Below are 18,637 nucleotides of genomic sequence, written 5' to 3' on the forward strand. Positions count from 1 at the left end.
TTTAAGAGATAAAAGCCCAACCTGATGAGATAAGGCATAACTTGGAGAATAGGTCACTGTGCAGCATGTTGAAGGCTCAGGTCACTGATCAGCATTCCTGAACTTTCTTGTATGCCCTCTGAGGAACTCCTACTGCCTTCTCCTTCAGCCTTGTGAGCCCTTATCTTTTTCTTCTTCTGTCGGCTCTTCTCAAGCTTCTGAAGCTCAGTCTGCTTGTGCCTAGGAGGCAGGAGTTGTGGTGAGAGGCACAGAAATGCAGATGTAGACACAGGACATAATCACTCCCATAGATTCCATCCATTCCAGATTCCTTGCATTACCAACTAGCTTCTCTTTTAAGATGCAAATTTCCCCAGAGAGTTAAGCCATCCCTACCTTGCTGTGCATATTTAATCAGACTGTTTTCTTCCTAGTGGAGAGCATCAGTGCTCTCAGCTGTCTCCTCGGCAAACATTTTTGAGGCTCGCCAGTGCTTGGGCTGGAGATACAAAGTTGAAAAGGGCCTGGTTTCCACCCTCAAGTCAGGCACAGGCTAGTGAAGAAACACCACAGTCAGTCACAGCAAAGTGCAACAAGCATGGGTACTCTAGAAATATGCAGAAGAAACACCCAACCCAACCTGAGGAAGGTAGAAAAGGCCAGGAATTTGGTGCATTTGATGCCAGAGCTGGGTCTTGATGGATAGATAACAGTTTGTCTAAATGAGCTGGGGGAGAAAGACTTTCCAAGGCAGGGAGATCTGTCTATACAAAGCCCCTGGGACATGAGAGAGTGGTACATGGAAAGAAATGCAAATGATTCAGCATAAACCAGGACAGAATTAAGGAATATGCCTGGGGGGTGGGGAGGAAATGGGGGCAAGAGAGGAGGATAGAGAGATTGGCAGGAGCCAATTCATGGAGGGTCTTGCATGCTGTGGAAAGAGGTTATACTTTACCCTGTAGGCAGTAGAGAGCCATTGAAAGCTTTAAGCAGGCAACTGATGTGATTAATCTTATGTTTTAGGATGATCCCTATAAGCAGTGTGGAGGGGTTGAGGGAATGAAGTGTCAATACTGAAGGTAACCTGGCTGCCACCCTGACACAGGTCGGGGACATCAGGCAATGACCATGGGGCTACAGAAGAGGGGTGGGTAGACAGGAGGTAGAATGAAGATAATTTTGTGACTGGTGGTAAGAGGATGAGGGAGGAATCCAGTGTGACTCCCAGGGGATGCTGCTGTCACTATTAGAGACTTTTATATGAGGAAATGCCAGACAAAGAGCAGGCTTGGGACTTAGGTATACTCAGGATCAAAGGTCTTAGGGGGACCCCCAGTTGGAGATAGCCAATATCTAGTGATTATAGGAGATCTCATGAGAGAGGTATAGATGAGGTGGGGTCTCACAGTTGGGGGAAGATGTTGGAATTAACCCAAAAGCAAAATGAGTAAGCTGGATTCTTAAGGAATGAGGACCAGGAGGAAAAAGAGTGTTTAGAAAGGAGAGGGGATGCTAGAGGTAAGACCCCATCTGATTGGGAACCTTTCTGCAGTTTCTCTGGGGATCTCTTCACACTACCGTAGGGTATCTTGCTGACGTTCCTGTCGTAAGATATTGACATTCTTTCCTGAGAATACAGGTTTGATTTTGTGTGTCTAAAGTTCCTCATGTTTCTGGGTGTTTTGTTTCTACAGGGCTCCACAATTCAGGCAAAGCTCCAGTATCTTCGAATTCTGAATGAACTTCCAACCTTCACTGGTGTTTTGTTCAACACTGTGGGCCTGGTCAGTGAGGGTAGCGAAACTGGGTGGGAGGGAGCCCTCTGTGGGCACTGTCCTTGGGTGGAGGGCAGTAGAACATTAAAGCTTTAGAATGTCATTATGTCTCAGCAAATATTTCTAAATATCTTCCCTCCTCTTCCTCCTCCCTCTCCTCTTCCATGGTGCTCTGGTTCCTCCTCTGGTAAAATGGTAAAGTAAGAGGTAATTTTCATTTTCAGCATCCCTCATTGACCCTTTTGTGTCCCCTTCCTCAATTTCAGAAGGTGGCAAACTATTTCCATAGTAAATATTTCAAGCTTTGCAGTCAGGCTATGCACATGTCACAGATACTCAGCTCTGCCATTGTAGCATGAAAGCAACCATAGGCAATGCATAAGCAAATGAGCATAGCTGTGTTTTAGTATATTTATGGACACTGAAATTTGAATTTTATGTAATTTTCACATGTCACAAAATGTGGTTCTTTTGAATTTTTTCCAACCATTTAAAAATGTAAAAACCATTCTAAAAACTGGTGGTGGGCCAGATTTGCCCTGTGAGCCAGAGTTTGCTGACCCATGCTCTGTTTCATTACTCTTCCTTATATACCTGAAGCCTCCCACTCAAGGCTTCCTGAATCCGTATGCTTTCCCCTGCATACCCAAGTCCTTCACTGCAGCAACACCTGTCTCTGGAGGGGGAGGGACTGCTGGTCACCCAAGAATGTGCCCCAGGCTAGTTTACCCTAGTGAGCTACAGAAAGGAAATTCAAATCATCTTGCTGTCTCCAGGTGCTTGTCCTGCTCTGGGGAACACATTGTCTTGCTCATGGGGCACACCAGTGGAAAGCCGCTTATCATCAAAGTATCTACAGCAGATGGAAGAGGTTCATCGGGGTGATGCTAATACCAGGGAATGGACCCGCAAAGGGTTCAGGCTTGATGGTGCCAAGGAGCCTGTCAGGAACACTTATGTGAATTCAGCCCATCAGGCACAGAAGTAACCATTTACATACTGGGATTTGAGGATCACTGAAAGCCCACTGCCCCTTCCCTCCACCTTAACCCCCACACCCTTGCCACTGCTATAATTCTTATAGGCCATCCCTTTGGGTTAAGACTGCTGTAGTGCCTATTAAAGGGCAAATATCTTAGGGAGAGAGACCGCCCCCCACCCCAATCAATCCTTAACACCTTGGACCAGAGTTATTTCTTTGTCTTTTTAGGTTTTGGCAACTAATGAGAAGTGAGAGTTTGAGTTGCCCTTGGTTGGAGTTGTGGGGTGGGAGTGGGGTAGGGGAGGTTAAAGACCAAACAGGATGCTCTCTGTTCAGGCAGAGTGCCAGATGGATGCCTTGAGTGGCCTGCAGCGACAAATGGAAAGTCTGTAGGGCTTGATAGGTAGAGGGTGCTATGAAGGCACCAGAAAAAAACTTGACCTACTTCATGATTTTGCTAGAGCCACCCTGCTGCTGCCCAACCTATTGCTGAGCCTAAGGTGCCCATTTGGACCGATGATCTAGGCCCTGCCCTGAAAACAGGAGCATCCCAGACCATTTTCCCCTCAAGATTGTCCTCCCACCCTGGCACTGAGCCCCAAATGCTTCCAGACTTCTCAGCAGAACCGGCCCAATGCTTATTTTCTATTTCCTCCTCCTGTCTCCTCTCCCCACCACCTCTTCCTTTCTTTCTGTGAATGCTGCCCATGACATTTGGGCACCAGGATGAAAAGCAATCAGCCACCACTCTCCTGGTGGGACCCCGGCACGGTATCAGCCATGTTATTGACCTCAAAACCAACCTTACCACTGTGCTGTCCGAGTTCAGCAAGATCAGCAAGATCCAGCTGTTCCGGGAGAACCAAGGCGTGGCCCGAGTGGAGACCAGCATCCTGGATGCCAAGGTAAGTCTGGCTTTGGGGGTACTTCTCCCCAGGAACAGGCCTTGGGAACACAGGAAGAAGTAACCTTGAGAAAGAGAATTTAAGCCTATCAGGTGAAGTTTAGGTATTCAGAAGTGGCTCAGAACCTTAGTCCATTTGGGCTATCTTCTTTGCCCTTCTCAACCCTGTGGGACATACTATTTTTTCTTTTAAGAGGAAGTTTATTTAGAAAGTAAAAAAAAAAAGTCACATAGGTAGAAGTGAGCTGTAGAAGAAATGGGCTCAGTTCCATAGAGAGAGCCACTGGGACATGCTATTGTGACCACATACTGTATTAAGGCTAGCCAGTGCTAGAGAAAGCTAGGGAGTGTCCAATCAACCCATAAGAGGTCTTTTGCAGAGGGCAGGGGAACTGGAGAATTTGGAGCTACATCCAGGACATCACTTCCCAATCTTGTGTCATAGCACCCATAGGAAATTACATTCATGTGGAATATTAGGGTAAATGGAGCCCAGAGACTCTGACCACCCTGGGCTCTGTCTGGCTGTCCCAAAGGCTGAAAGGATATATGTACACCAGTTGGGAAGCCCTGCCATAGGCACACACACACTTGTAATCATGGGGGAGGGGATGTCTGAGTATGTAGACAGAACTAAGGGGCCCTGGGGAGACAGTGAGCAGGTAGAACCTGGTCCCCATTTTCACCTCCCTGAGTCCACCTCTTCCAGAACCTTAGAACTTTTTCCATAGATGAGCTCATTCAGACTACCAAGCAGCTGTTACCTGTGCAAAGGCAGGCAGCCTTGGTCAGCCACATCTTCCATGGCGCTCCCTGCCTGCCAGCTGGTGAAAGCTATTAAGGAAGGGGCAACTTTTCTTTCTTTAAGGATTTCCCAGGAGATGCTGTTAGCAGATTAAGAGGTGGAATGTTTGCTGTTTCAAAACAGCAAATTATTTTTTTGTCTTTGTGAAACCCAGAAAGCTTTAATATGTTAATGTTTTTCACCTGTGATTCACAGGAACACCATTGAGTTAGGAACCTGCCTGGAGCTAATATTTAATTGGCTTGTGGCCACTTCCTCAAGCAATGATTGCTGTTCCCCTCAGATGTTGTTAAGTAAAAAGCCAAATGAGCAGGTAGGGAAGGGGAAGGAGAGACTAGACATGCAGGGGAGATGTAACTTCCTGAGAAATAAAAATGGTTTAAAACAGAGAAACAGCTTTCCAACAGAATCTTCTTTGCTTTACAAGTGATTCTGAATATTGGCTGCACAATGTAATTTTCTTGAGAGCTTTAAAAAATACTGATGCCTGGGTCCTACTACAAGAGATTGTGGTTTAATTAATTGGAGTGCAGCCTGGGCATCAGGATTTATTTATTTTTCAGTTCCCTGGGTGATTCTGTAGTATAGCCAGGTTTGAGAAACACTCACCTCTGGGTCCAGAGCTCTGGAGGAACCAGGCCAAGCAGGGTCGGTGGGGTATTGCCTGGGTGTAAAGCACTAGTCTCATTTATCGGAGCGCTCAAGCCACAGTTGTGTGCATGAAGGCTGCCTTGGAGGGGCTACACTTTTATAGGGGAGGCCTAAACCCACAAAGACACATACCCTACTTTAATAAAGCAACAACAGAGCTTCCATAGAGCTTTGGAATCATACAGACCAGGTTCAGATCCCAGGTGCACCACTTCCTAGCTGTGTAGACTTGAAAAAGTATCTTGACCTCTCTGAGCACTGATTTCCTCAACTGCAAAATGGAGTGCCTAACTCAAAAGATTGTATTCAGGATTAAATGATAAAATGTGTGTAAAATGTCTTAGAACACTGCCTGACACATTATAAGTCCTCAACAAGTGAGACCTGGTATTTTTTTTTAAAAGCAAAACATAACTAAATAAAAGTTAAAATCAAGTAATTTTGTAGACAAGAATAGCGTGGAACAAAAGAACAGGAAGTGGTTAACAGAACTGGCTTTTCACAAGAGAGTGTTTTAAGCTGGATCTTGAAGTGACAGGCATGGATTAGCAGAGAGAAGAGGGATGTATTCACAGGCAGGGAGCAAACACGGAAATAAGTAAGACATATGTGCAGGTCGATAAGCATAGTTACTTGGCGGGAGAGGAGACTAAAGAGAAAAGAGATTGAAGAGATTGGGGATGGGCAGAATAAGCCGGTTATAAGCTTTGAAGGCCAGTCTGAGAAATTTAGATTCAATGTGATAGAATAGTGGGAATCCACTGTAAGACCTGGAGCAGAGGAGTGATAGGATGAAAACTGATTTGGACTAGTTTGCCTAATGGGTGGAAGCAAGGCTAATGTGAAACCAGGGAGGCAAGAAGGGGATTATGATGCTAGTGCAGGATTGAAGTGATAAAGGCAAGGCCTGAGCTGGAGGGACAGCAGTGGTAATGAAAAAGAAAGAATGGGAAATGTGTAGAATCGTTACGAGTGTGCATGCATGTCCCCACACACATTCCTGTCTTGCACACACAAAGCACACATTTTATTATACCTAACCGTTATCACCTACTGCATGTAGCCCAATTGCACTGAAGAATGGTGCTATGCATGCACACAGAGTGTCCACATCATGGTGGTTAAAGAGGTGAAGGACTACATTAGGAGATAAATGGAAGGTCTTCTTGGTGAATTGAAGGGGCTAGGAGAAGGTTGCACTTTGCTGGAAACAATGAATGGGTAGGTAGATGATGAGACCATCAGGTGGCAGATAGTTCAGGTATGTCCTACTTTAAGCAACAGATAAAATGTATATGAAAAACCAGAGGATGCCAAAACCGGTTTGGCTCAGTGGATAGAGCATCAGCCTGCAGACTGAAAGGTCCCAGGTTCGATTCCGGTCAAGGGCATGTACCTTGGTTGCGGTCACATCCCCAGTAGGAGATGTGCAGGAGGCAGCTGGTCGATGTTTCTCTCTCTCATCGATGTTTCTAACTCTCTCTCTCCCTTCCTCTCTGTAAAAAATCAATAAAATATATTTTAAAAAAAAACAGAGGATTATCCACTTTACATTAAAATGTTTCTACTTTGTAAAAAGATTTATCATGTGCAGTAGGCAGAATAATGGCCATCCAAAGATGCCCATGCCCTAATCCCCAGAACCTTTGAATATGTTATGTTATATGGCAGGGAGTAATTAATATTGCTGATGGAAGTAAGATTGCTAATCAGCTGTCCTTAAAAGAGGGATATTAGCTTGAATTACCCAGATGGGCCCAGTGTAATCACAAGGGTCCTTGTAAGTGAAAGGGGGAGGCAGAATAGAAAGTCAGTGATGTGATGTGAGAAGGACTCAGTCCGATCTTGCTGGCCTTGAAGATGGAGGAAGGGGCCATGAGCCAAGGAGTAGGGTGGCCTCTAGAATCTAGAAAAGGAAAGAAAACCCATTCTCCCCTACGGCCTCCAGAAGGCAGAAGTGATGCGGCCCTGCCTACCCTTTATTTTAGCCCAGTAAGACTCGATCTCCAGAACTGTATGGAAATAAATGTAGCATTTAAGCCACTAAATTTGTGCTTAAAGGCTACACAGAGGCAACAGGAAATTAATATATTGTGAGATTCCTTCAAGGAAGAAGCTGTCATACACTGCACTAAAGATATGATTTGAGGCTTTGGCTGAGTAGCTCAGTTAGAGTGTCATCCCGATGAGCCAAGGTTGGGGTTCCATCCCCTGTCAGGGCACATACAAGAATCAACCAATGAATGCATAAGTAAGTGGAACAATAAATCAATGCTTCTCTCTAAAAAAAAAAAGATATAATTTGATTGATAAATGTTACGCTCACACCCAATTTTTGTTACATAAAACCAGATGCATGTAATCAGAGATGTCTGCTGTGTGCATCACTATTTTACAAGTCAGTGCCCTATGAAATAGACAGGATGGTATTTATACCTTTCACAGATAAATTGGCAGAGGTAAGATCCATGATATAGCGGAGGAAGGAAAAAGGGAAGATTGAGGGAGAAAAAAAGATTCAGATTTCCATTTGACAGTCATTTAATATGAACTTTCATCACCATTTATTTATCCCTCTTTATCCTCTTCTACCTCCCCAAGGGGATATAGATTTTTAAAACTTCCCAGGTAATTCTGATATGCATCTGGCCTAAGAACCACTGCCTTAAAGTGATATTCTTACTTGTCCCCAAATTGACTGGCTATGCCCAATTCACATTTCCCAGTGTTGTGGAGGCAAGAGCCCAAATATACTGGTCCCCTGGGACTCAAGGACCATCATCTTGTACCCTTGCCCCTCAAGGCCCCTGAATTCCCACCCTTTTCCTGTTTTTCAGGATGCTAGGGTGTTCTGAGGCTACCCCAGGACCAGTCCCCTCCCTAGTTGGCAATCCAAAATGCTGGGAAAGAGATAAGGCTGGAGCATGTAAAACTAATCCCCACTGTACCTTCTCTTGTTTGCCCATGCCTCCAACTCCATTCTCCCTTTGTCCTCCATGTGAAGATGGCCTGGGCATATTTTTAGTTACCGTTTCACTCAGCTTACTTGCTCTTAGTGAAGTATATTTGAGGTAGTATGCAAATGTCTTTCTCCAAGAGACAGCAGTTAGGAATTGAGATAGCACTGGCCCATTCCCATGCCCCATTACACAGAAACACACAAGGGGGGAAAAGAATCCATTAAAGGAATGTCCCAAGGGATCTCTTGTGACCCAATGTGTCTCCTATTCTCATGTTGGAGCTTTATTGCTCTAGTGCTTTCTATAGAGACAAGCATTATTAAACATCATGATCATTCAAATCCTATGTTAAAAAAAAAAACACTTGTTTTTGAAAGTTTCTAAGAAAACCTATCCAACCTGTTTGTTTGCCTTTGATTTGATTTTTACCTCTGCTGGCATCTGTGTTCCTTTTACAAGCTGCATTTGGCTCATGCTAGGGTCCAGTTGCCTGTGCAAGGATGCAGAGGAGGGGTTCCTGATGTGCTGTGCTGTGCTGTGCTGTGCTGTGCTGTGCTGAGCCAGCTGGGGGTGTGCTTGATTCTGTGCACAGGATTTTGCTTGTGTGCTGCTTTATTATGGACATTGGGCTACATTTGGGTCAAGAAATAAGAGGAGGAACTGAAGTCAGACAGTTAAGTCAGTCAGCCAGTTAGTCACTTAGCCTCCCATCTGTCCATTAGCTAGCTGACCAGCCACCCAGCAGTTTAACTAGCCAGGATGTCAGGATATTAGGGTTTTAGGCATTCTTCCTGTCATGCAGCCATGCTTGTCAGCCAGGGCATCAGTAGGCCAGACTGCCCTGAAGCCAGCTAGTCCATCAGTTTTTCTATCAGTCAGCCAGCCAGTCAGCCTGTACTTTGGTCAAATGGTCCCTTATTCTATTTTTCAGCCAATGCCATTTCCTCAGAGAAACTCTCTCCAGCTTCTGCCACCAAATTAGTCACATGTGTGCACATTTGTACCCACACATTGATCCAGGACATTCTATGTTCTGATGGCTCTCTGTGCTTTCCCTTTATAGTGCTTATCATACCTTGCAATTATATTCATTTCTGTGATTATTTCGTTTATGTCTTATTTTCTGCTAGATTATAAGTGCCACAAGGTCAGGAACTGTGTTAACACTGTTCTGGGATGAGCGGCTGCATCCTGCAGTGGGGCCTGCTGTCTATGAGCCATTTAACCAGTGTGTAGCAGCTTGCTGTGTGGACAAAGTAGGGTGCAGGAGCATCTCAGCCGAGGGGCCAGCATAGGTTAAGTTATGAAGGGCTGCAAAAACATGACAACTCTGGCAAATTGTAAATGATGTGTCATTGCTGGAGCATAAGACAAGGGGCTGTAATGGGAGGAGGGCACAGACAGAGTTAGTGGGAGATACGCTTGAAGCTGCAGGTTGGGTCTAGATCCTGAAGGGCTTCATGTGACAATGGAAGGCAATGGGTTTTAGGTGATGAGCTATTTAAGATTTTAAGTGACAAAGAGAGTCATATTTTAGAACATGACTTAGGTAGCAATATGGAGGTGAAGACTGAAGGTAGGGAGTTCAATCAGAAGACTATTGGAGAACCTGAGGTGTGTCCCTACCTTTTCCATATCATAAAAAGTCACTATTTGTATGGCACACTGGGATAAATAGATGAGGCAGCTTGTGGCCAGAGGCAACAGGACCCAGAGGCTGAGGGGCTCAGGATCTCAGTACACTCGTCACCCATTCACACATACCTCCAGAAGTTTTGGTCTTAGAGGAAGATGATGAAGGCCTGAATAAAGCAGTAGCAGAAGGGATGGCCATGATGTCTGTGATAGCTCCTGAGGCAAACCTAGTGAATCTTGGGCCCTCATAGTAATGGTGGTAGCAGCTATTCATACCCAAACCTCTGTGTATCCTTCTGCCATTGGTGACAGGGAGTGAGACACAAAGCGATATCTCACTCCCCTCCCTGTTCTATTCCTCTTCTGTCTCTACTTTGTTATACACAAAGTTAACCATTCTGTTGTGCCTGTGAAACATCCATTAACTGAAGGTACAAACATCCCCTCTCCCCCTTCCTAGTAATGACCCAAGGGAACAATTGTTCCTTGGGGACAGGCCATTCCTTTTCTTGCTGATGGTATTGCAAAGGAGCATCACCAGCTCATTGCCTAAGGGGCAGAATCCAAATGCCTTATTGTGGTTTGCATTGTAATTGGATGTACAATAACTATTCAACAACTCAAGATAGGATTCGATTGAACAGAAGATTGTGTGATATAGACATAGCACTGTGTGAGTTCTGAGATGAATAGGTGAAATAGGTGAAATTTGATCCCTTAATGATGAACTAAGGGTTGAGGACTGAGCCTAGGGCATGGATTGCGTGTGGAGGTTGTGCAAGAAGAGCTGGCCAAAGAGGGAAATGGACATGTCAGAGATTACTGAACCAGGACACAGTATCACCTCATGGAAACAGAAGCCAGGAGGAGAATTTCCAAAGGAGAAGGCGATTACTGTTGGCAAATGAAACAAGCAGAAAAAGATATCAAAATGAATATAAATAATTGTATTTAGCTGAAAAGAAGCTTCACCCATAGATCAGGTGGCAAACTAAGGCCCATGACCCAAACCTGACCCACTGCCTATATCTGTAAATAAAGTTTTCTTAGAACACCATCACAGCCATTTGTTTTGCTTATAGTTAACTATGGCCATTCTCACACTACAATGGCAGGGTTGTTGCAACAGAGCTTGTATGGCTAACAAGTCTTAAAATATTTACTATCTAGCCCTTATAGCACCCATGGGCAAACTACAGCCTGCGGGCCATATCCGGCCCGTTTGAAATGAATAAATTTAAGGACCCATTGTGGCCCTCGAGTCAAAAAGTTTGCCCACCCCTGCCTAATAGTAGTAAAGGGTTGTCAACCCCTAGTCTATATGAACTAGAAAATATTCAACTCAAGCTATGTGTTGGAGATAGAAAAGAAAGCTGGTGCAACTTTAACTTAAAAGCTGAGGTGGTCATATGTAAAACTTTAGACAACATAAAAAACAAAATTAAACATTTTAGAAAAGTTGGAATACTGAAGTCCCACTCTTGAAGTTGGTACTGCACATTAATATATTAAAGGATCTGATAATTTCCGTAAGTACAATTATCTATATAGTGTTATTTAACCCAGGGTTTCACTCATGTATTTGCTCAAGGAATTATTTTAAGGAGCACCAATTAACATCTTGAGAACACTTTGGGAAACCAAGGGAAAAGGGGAGAACATGAAGGTCTGAGCAGGGCTGCAGACCAGAAAGACCATGAGCTGGAAGGACTTGATTGCACAGAATGTCCATGTCCAGGAGCTGTTCTGGGTATTGTATGTGGTTATAGAGATGAGTTGTGCATTCAAGGAAATTATCATAAAGGATATTCCCCTCACCTCCTAGGTTTACCCCAGCTTTCCCAGCTGGTCTGAATATCTGCTGAGCCCTGACAACCCCAATAAAAGCCACACAACAGTCACATCATGTTTAATAATTTCAGTCTTTTTCAGTAAAGGTGGTCCATTAAATGTGTAATTAAGGTTGATTTAGTTTTGATACATGGGTAAGAGTTTACTATAAATTAACTCTCAAATCAGAAGAAATCATTTGTCAGGACATATGCCTCAATTTTTGGTTCAGAAACTATGGTTCCCATAACCATGCAAATGATCTTTTCTATACGATCATTCTCCAGGAATTGAACCTGTTTTCCTCCTTCCCGTGTCCTCATGTTTCTTCCTGTCTCTCCCCCAGCCTCTGGTGCTGTTGATGGAGTGGCCCGAAGCCACCAATTTTGCCTGCCTGATTGCAGGGTACTGCCGCCTCCTGATGGATTCCAGGAAGATGGTTTTCACCAGGCCCACCAACCAGCCTCTTCCACCTCCAATGATCAAGGCAGGTAGGGCTCAGCCTCGATTTTTGGTGTAGTGGAAGTCCTTTGGACCCTGGAAACATGGGGGGGAAGAGCTCCACTGCCTTAGTGCTCACCCCATTCTGCCAGGACCTGATTTACCAGAAGCTGATGCTGTACCACTGTGTCCTACTTGGCACAAGCCAGTTGGAAAGACAGCTGGCTTTCTGATGGGCTTGTCCCACAAAGGATGCCTGTAATAGCACATTGTGATTGAGTCAGTGAACGGTTGTAAGATAAAAATAGCAAATAAGCAATAAATAGAGAACCAATTAAGAAATCTCATTGAATCTAAGGCAAAACTTTAGAGGTACATTGATCTAGGAGAGATGCATGGGTGTTCTAAATTTTTAAAAGTGGAAGCTGAAAATAAAGGTAAAATTTTCTTTTGTTCATAAGGCAGATGATAGCTGCCTGAAGTAAGAGGCCACAGAAGACTGGGGTAGGAAAGACTGTGCAAGCCCAGAGTATATATAGCCAGCAGCTCTCAAACAGCAAAGTGAAGTCATTCCTCAGAGCAGTCCTCGTGATGGCACAATCAGGGCCCTTGGGGAAAATTAGCCCAATCCAGATACTGCCATCCCGAACCAAAATGGGAGGAGACCAAAGAACAGTCACTCCACATATTAGACCCAAGACTCACGTACATGCAATGTGTGCTTGCCTCACCCCAACACCCAAACATCACAAGTAGAAGCTGAGACTTAGTACCCAGTAGTTGCCCTCCTCACATGCTGAAGACTCTTTATCCAACTTGTTTTGCTGCTAAACTATTTCTTTTATCTTCAAGGTTGTCTTGCCTTGCAGCATGGTCACATCTGATCTAGATTGAGGAGTTTGAGAATAGAAGCTCATACCTGATGGATGACCCAGCACCCAGTGGGCTGTGTATCCACATAAACCCTCTCACCTCATTTTCTTCAAAATGAACATCACAGCAAACACATGTTTATACCTCATAACATTGTCCACAGGAATTAGAAGGCAATTCACCAAATACAGATTTGGGGAAAGATAGGGGGCCCCAAGGCATATGATATAGGCCACATAAAGAAGCAAAAGAACTGACTTGGAATAGAAAGAACCTGGGGATCCAAGTTGCCACATGTCTCAAGGCGGATTGCTTCAAAGTGGGTGGCTATATGTACTATGAAACCTCTGATGGCCAAATTATGGCAAAGCCAGTATTAGTATTATTAGTGTCACCTGTGATCTTCCTCTCTATCATCACACCTAAGTAAATTATACTTCTTACTGAGCAGGATAGAGAGGGAGAAAGAGAAAAAGGCAAGACAGAAGGAAGAGCCTGGAGCTCAGCTGAGGACCAGATGTGCAAGTGAGGGTTGTTTGGGAATTTATTTTAAGAAGGCTCCTGAGGCGGTTCTGTAGTCCCACCCTGCCTTCCAAAGGGTTTTGGTCAGCCCATTAGCACCTTAGCCAATGCCTTCATTAAGTATTCCCCATGCTGTGGAAATAGTGGCACTATGTGAGGGACCCAGGCTTCCTGTGTCCCTTAACTGAATACATTCCATGTTGCATCATGTTGCTTTTTCAAAGGCAAACAAATTTCATTGAATTCTCTTCTAGCCCAGAAGGGAGGCTTATATCAATGCTAAACATGACTTTAGAGCCCCTCCCTGATTCCTGAGAATCCTCCTCATTGGGCCTACAGAGTGAAGGGGGCTCAGGCTGCCTCTAGCACAGGGCCTCTCTGTCCATGCAGGAGCCAGATGGACCACTGTGGTGTCCCCACTGTTTGTAGCACTTGACTTCTCCAGGGGCTTGGGCCAATGCCTAGGCCCAGTACTTGGCCTTTGGACTGTTAGCTGCTGGGTTGACAGTAGCCACCCAGGGTTCAAGGCGAGTGGGACAGAATGAGCCTCATGGGTCAGCTGTCAGGGGCTGGTATGCACATCTTATCTCATGGTCCCAAGGACAGGAAAGGGCAACAGCAAGCAGCACCACTGAGGAGACCTCTACCCAGGTTACAGTGAGGAGCCATCAGTTCCTGATACAAAGTTAAGATTGGCTTCCTCCATCAGACCCACATTCAACCCAGAACAGAAGCCCCAGTGTGGTTTAGTAAAGACCTATAGGAAACAGTCATCCTGCCAACCTCAGAGAACAGATCACCAGTCTACTCAGAGCCTGGTTTCTCTAGCAGGATCTATAGTCTTGTCCCATAGTAGCTACTGGCTCACCTAACCCAACTCAATGCTTAGCCGACTGGACTTAAAGGATGCTGGTAAACCACCAACTGGAAAAGACAAAGCATCATCTCTTCTCTCAGACACAGAATAAAAGGAAAATGGAAGTGGAAGGAAAGAGATTACCTGTTGGGCTTTATTAGTAGTTTTCCTGAAGTAGACATTTCACTTATTTCAGCTATAAATAACAGACATGGTCCTTGCCCTCACAGAGCTTACAACCTGGTGGGAGAATACAGAAATATGATTAAAGGAATAATGCCAATACAGTAAGTGCCTTTGCATTTATATAGAGGAAATTTCAAGTGACATAACATAACAGCACCTGGACTTGAAGACACAACTTCGAGAAAATCTCAGACAAATGCCAACTCTCCACTTATATGGGGATGGTTGGAAATCCAGAGGCAGCTGCCATCTCTCTCCTGCCTTGAGCTCCATGTATCCTGGGGGGACCCAAGAAATTAAGGCTTTCAGGGCCCTAACTGGGGTCACAGTTGGAGGAGGATTCCACTCTAAATTTTCTCCCATGTTTAGAAAACAGTTTGATCTGGTGAATAAAATATTCTGGTTAATGGCTACTATATATACCATGCATAGCTTACAAATTTTCATGTAGTTAAAACTCAGCAACATGCATAGAGTACTAAAGCTAGAGTGAGCATAGCAAACTCTTTTTTTTTTTTTTTGATGATTCAGAATGGACATGAGGTTCTTGCAAGGCCTTTTGGTCATTTGTCCTTATGGTCAATGATCATCAGAATGTAGAACATAGCAAGACCAAGTAAAAGAAAGTCGGTTTTATCAATGTTGTGTTGATTGTGTATGTGTGTGTATGCGTGTGTATAATATAGTTTTTAAATATAGCTCCAATTGAATCACCATCCTGTTCTTTGCAAGTATTTTTTTAAGTCAGTCTTCTGAGTGGGTGAGTACAGAGGGATAGACTAGGAGATTCCTGTGGGGAAAACTGATGAGCAATTTACAGCAGATTTGCAATCTGGGAGGCATGCTTTCTCAGATATCAGCAACCGCACCTGGTTTTACTGGCATTTTAACCTGTCTAGAGGAGATTTAGGCTTCTCCAGGGACATTTTCTTCTCTGCACAGCCCACCGTGCTGCTGCTCAGATCTGGAAATCACAGTACCAAGTGGTGAGCTATACATCACCTGGCCTTGACAGCCTGGTATTGAGAGATGTTTCCATTTTGCAGGGAGGGAAGCCACTCTTAGACCTCCAGCCCTGTCTGAGAGGAGTCACAACTTCCTTATTGGACATGCTCCTGGGAGCCACCTCTAATAGCAGCAGACTGAGATTGTTTAGTTATCTCATAGGTAATTAGCACTAGGTGCATTGCCAGGACCTATGAACAATGCCTGAGGGTAGAAACTTCCTGAACTGATAGTTCGAGCTCCTGGCTCATTGTTCCTCTAGAACACTTTTCTAAGTCTCAGAGAGTCATTACATACCATTCCCCCAGCTCATCCACACTTGGTCTTAGCCAAAGGCCAAGAAGAGATCCTCCGGCTGATCCTGAGTTCCTTAGATACAACTACTAAGGCCTAAATTGAAATCACTCGATGTAGTTACATTGACTAAATTTAGAGGGGCAGTATGGTCTATTGCAGTGGTTCTCAACCTTCTGGCCCTTTAAATACAGTTCCTCATGTTGTGACCCAACCATAAAATTATTTTCATTGCTACTTCATAACTGTAATGTTGCTACTGTTATGAATCATAATATAAATATCTGATATTCAGCATGGTCTTAGGCAACCCCTGTGAAAGGGTCGTTTGACCGCCAAAGGGGTCGAGACTCACAGGTTGAGAACCGCTGGCTATTGAAACCAGAAATGGCTTGGGATCCAAAGACAGAGAGTTCCAGTCCCTGCTCTGCTGTATCTTAGTTGTGTAATCATGAGCAAAGTACTTAAACTGAGTCTCAGTTTCCCCATCTATACACTTAAAGGATAATAATAGAACCTACCTTATGAGGGATTGACAGGACCATGTGGGGTAAAGTCCTTTCAAGAGCAGAACATATTTTTGCTCTTTTTATAATGATTGAAAGTTCATCATATGTCCAGTGCTGTGCTTCTTTTTAACAAACAGCTTTATTTAGATGTAATTTTCAAGCCATAAAATTCACCCACTTAAAGATCACAACTCACTGGTCTCTTTTTGTGGTTTTTGTTTGTTTGTTTTTCAAGAGTGTTCTTTAAATATATTTTTATTGATTTGAGAGGAAGGGAGAGGGAAAGATAGAAACATCAATGATGAGAGAAGCATTGATCAGCTGCCTCTTGCATGCCACCTACTGGGGATTGAACCCTGCAACAGGGGCTTGTGCCTTCGACTGCAATGGAACCTGAGACCCTTCAGTCCACAGGCCCATGCTCTATCCACTGAGCCAAACCAGCTAGGGCATGACTCAATGCTTTTAAGTATATTTAATATATTCACAGGGCTGTGCAATGATTGCCACAGTTTAATCTTAGGATATTTTTGCCCCTCCTAAAGCAAACTCTGTGCCCATTAATATTCATCCCCTATTCCCCTCCTAATCACATCCAAGTCCTAAGCAACCACTAATCAACTTTGTCTCTATAGATTTGCCTTTTCTGGATATTTCATTTAAATGGAATAATACAACATATGGTCTTTTTGTGGCTTTCTTTTTTCACTTAAAAATAATGTTTTCAAGGGTCATTCATGTTTTAGCATATATCAGCCTTTTGTTTTTTTATGGCCAAATAATATTTCATTGTATGAATACACCACATTTTGTTTATCCATTCCTCAGTTGATGAACACTTGGGTTGTTTGTACCTTTCAGCTATTTTGAATAATAATGTAATAAGCATTCATGTACAAGTTTATGTGGGGACATGTTTTCATTTTTCTGGTAGATACCTAGAAGTGGATTGGTATTGTCAGAAGCTGCCGGACTGTTTTCCAAAATGACTGCACCAGTTTACATTCCCATCGGCAATATTGGAGGGTATCATTTCACCAAATCCTCGCCAAACCATGTTACTTTCTTTCTTTTTTTTAAATTAAATTTATTGGGATGACATTGGACAACATGAACATATAGGTTTCAGGTGTGGGTTTCTGTGTTACAAGATCTGTATATTGCACGATGTGCCCACCACCCAAAGGCAAACCTTCTCCTGTCACCTTAGTTAGGACCTTTTCCCTCCCTACCCTTTCCCTCTGGCAGCCACCACACTGCAGTTTGTGTTCACAAGTTTCAGTTTTATATCCCACATACCAGTGAAATCATATGGTTCTTAGCTTTTTCTGTCTGACGTATTTCACTTTTCAAAATGTCCTCAAGGCCCATACACATTGTTGCAAATGGCACTGTTTCATCCTTTCCTATGGCTGAGTAGTACTCAATTGTGTATATGCACCACATCTTCTTTATCCAGTCCTCTATCGCAGGATACTTTGGTTGTTTCCATATCTTGGCCACTGTGAATAGGGGATCATATATCATTGCGAATACATGATTTTGAGTTTTTCGGGTATACACCCAGGAGAGGGATTGCTGGGCCATATGGTGGCTCTATTCTTAATTTTTTGAGAAATTGCAGGACTGCTTTCCATAGTGGTTGTACCAGTCTACATTCCCACCAGCAGTGGATGAGGGTCCCCTTTTCCCACAACCTCTCCAACAATTGTTATTGCTTATCTTGTTGATAATGGCCACTCGTAACTTATTGTTTTGGGTCTTATATTTAGGTCTTTGATCCATTTTAAATTAAGTTTTGTACATGGGGACAAACTATAATCCAATTTCATTCATTTGCATGTAACTTTCTAGTTTTCTTAGCACCATTTATTAAAGAGACTATCTTTACTCCATTGTGTGTTTCTGGATTGTTTGTAGAAAATTATATCTATATGTATGTGGTTTTATAGCTGGGCTCTCTATTCTGTGTGTCTGCTTCTCTGTCAATATAATGCTGTTTTGATTATCATAGCTCTGTAGTATAATTGGAAGTCAGGTAGTGTGATACCTCCAGCTTCATTCATTTTTTTCAGGATTGCTTTGTCTATTAGGGTCTTTTGTGGTTCCATGCAAATCTGATGAATTCTCATTCTATTTCTTTAAAAAATGACATTGGAATTTTGATAAGGATTGCATTGAATCTGCATATTGCTTTGGGGAAAAAAAAAGATCCAAAATCTGCATCCAGAATAGAGATATATTAATGGCTAACGACTGATTTTTTGGTTTTTATAAAAAGATTTTTATGAGAATTCCTTAAAAATTTTCTAATTTTATTAAAAAATATTGACAATCACTTAAGATAATACCATGAATAGAAGTTAAATACAAACAAAAATACTCTAAACTTGGAATCAGAGACTCCCTAATGTTAAATTCTCTCTC

The 18,637-nt window shown here is 43.4% G+C and overlaps 1 protein-coding gene across 1 annotated transcript in view; it reads left to right on the plus strand.

The window, feature by feature from the left end:
- FRMPD3 (FERM and PDZ domain containing 3) overlaps positions 1-18,637 on the plus strand; it is an 89,482-nt gene that overhangs the window by 54,337 nt on the left and 16,508 nt on the right. Inside the window, exons 12-14 of the mRNA XM_006769416.2 lie at positions 1,677-1,766; positions 3,465-3,644; positions 11,871-12,015. Coding sequence (XP_006769479.2) covers positions 1,677-1,766; positions 3,465-3,644; positions 11,871-12,015 — 415 coding nt within the window. The remainder of the gene's footprint in view (positions 1-1,676; positions 1,767-3,464; positions 3,645-11,870; positions 12,016-18,637) is intronic.

The sequence above is a fragment of the Myotis davidii genome, unplaced genomic scaffold (assembly GCF_000327345.1).
Source record: "Myotis davidii unplaced genomic scaffold, ASM32734v1 scaffold563, whole genome shotgun sequence".
NCBI classification, from domain to species: domain Eukaryota; kingdom Metazoa; phylum Chordata; class Mammalia; order Chiroptera; family Vespertilionidae; genus Myotis; species Myotis davidii.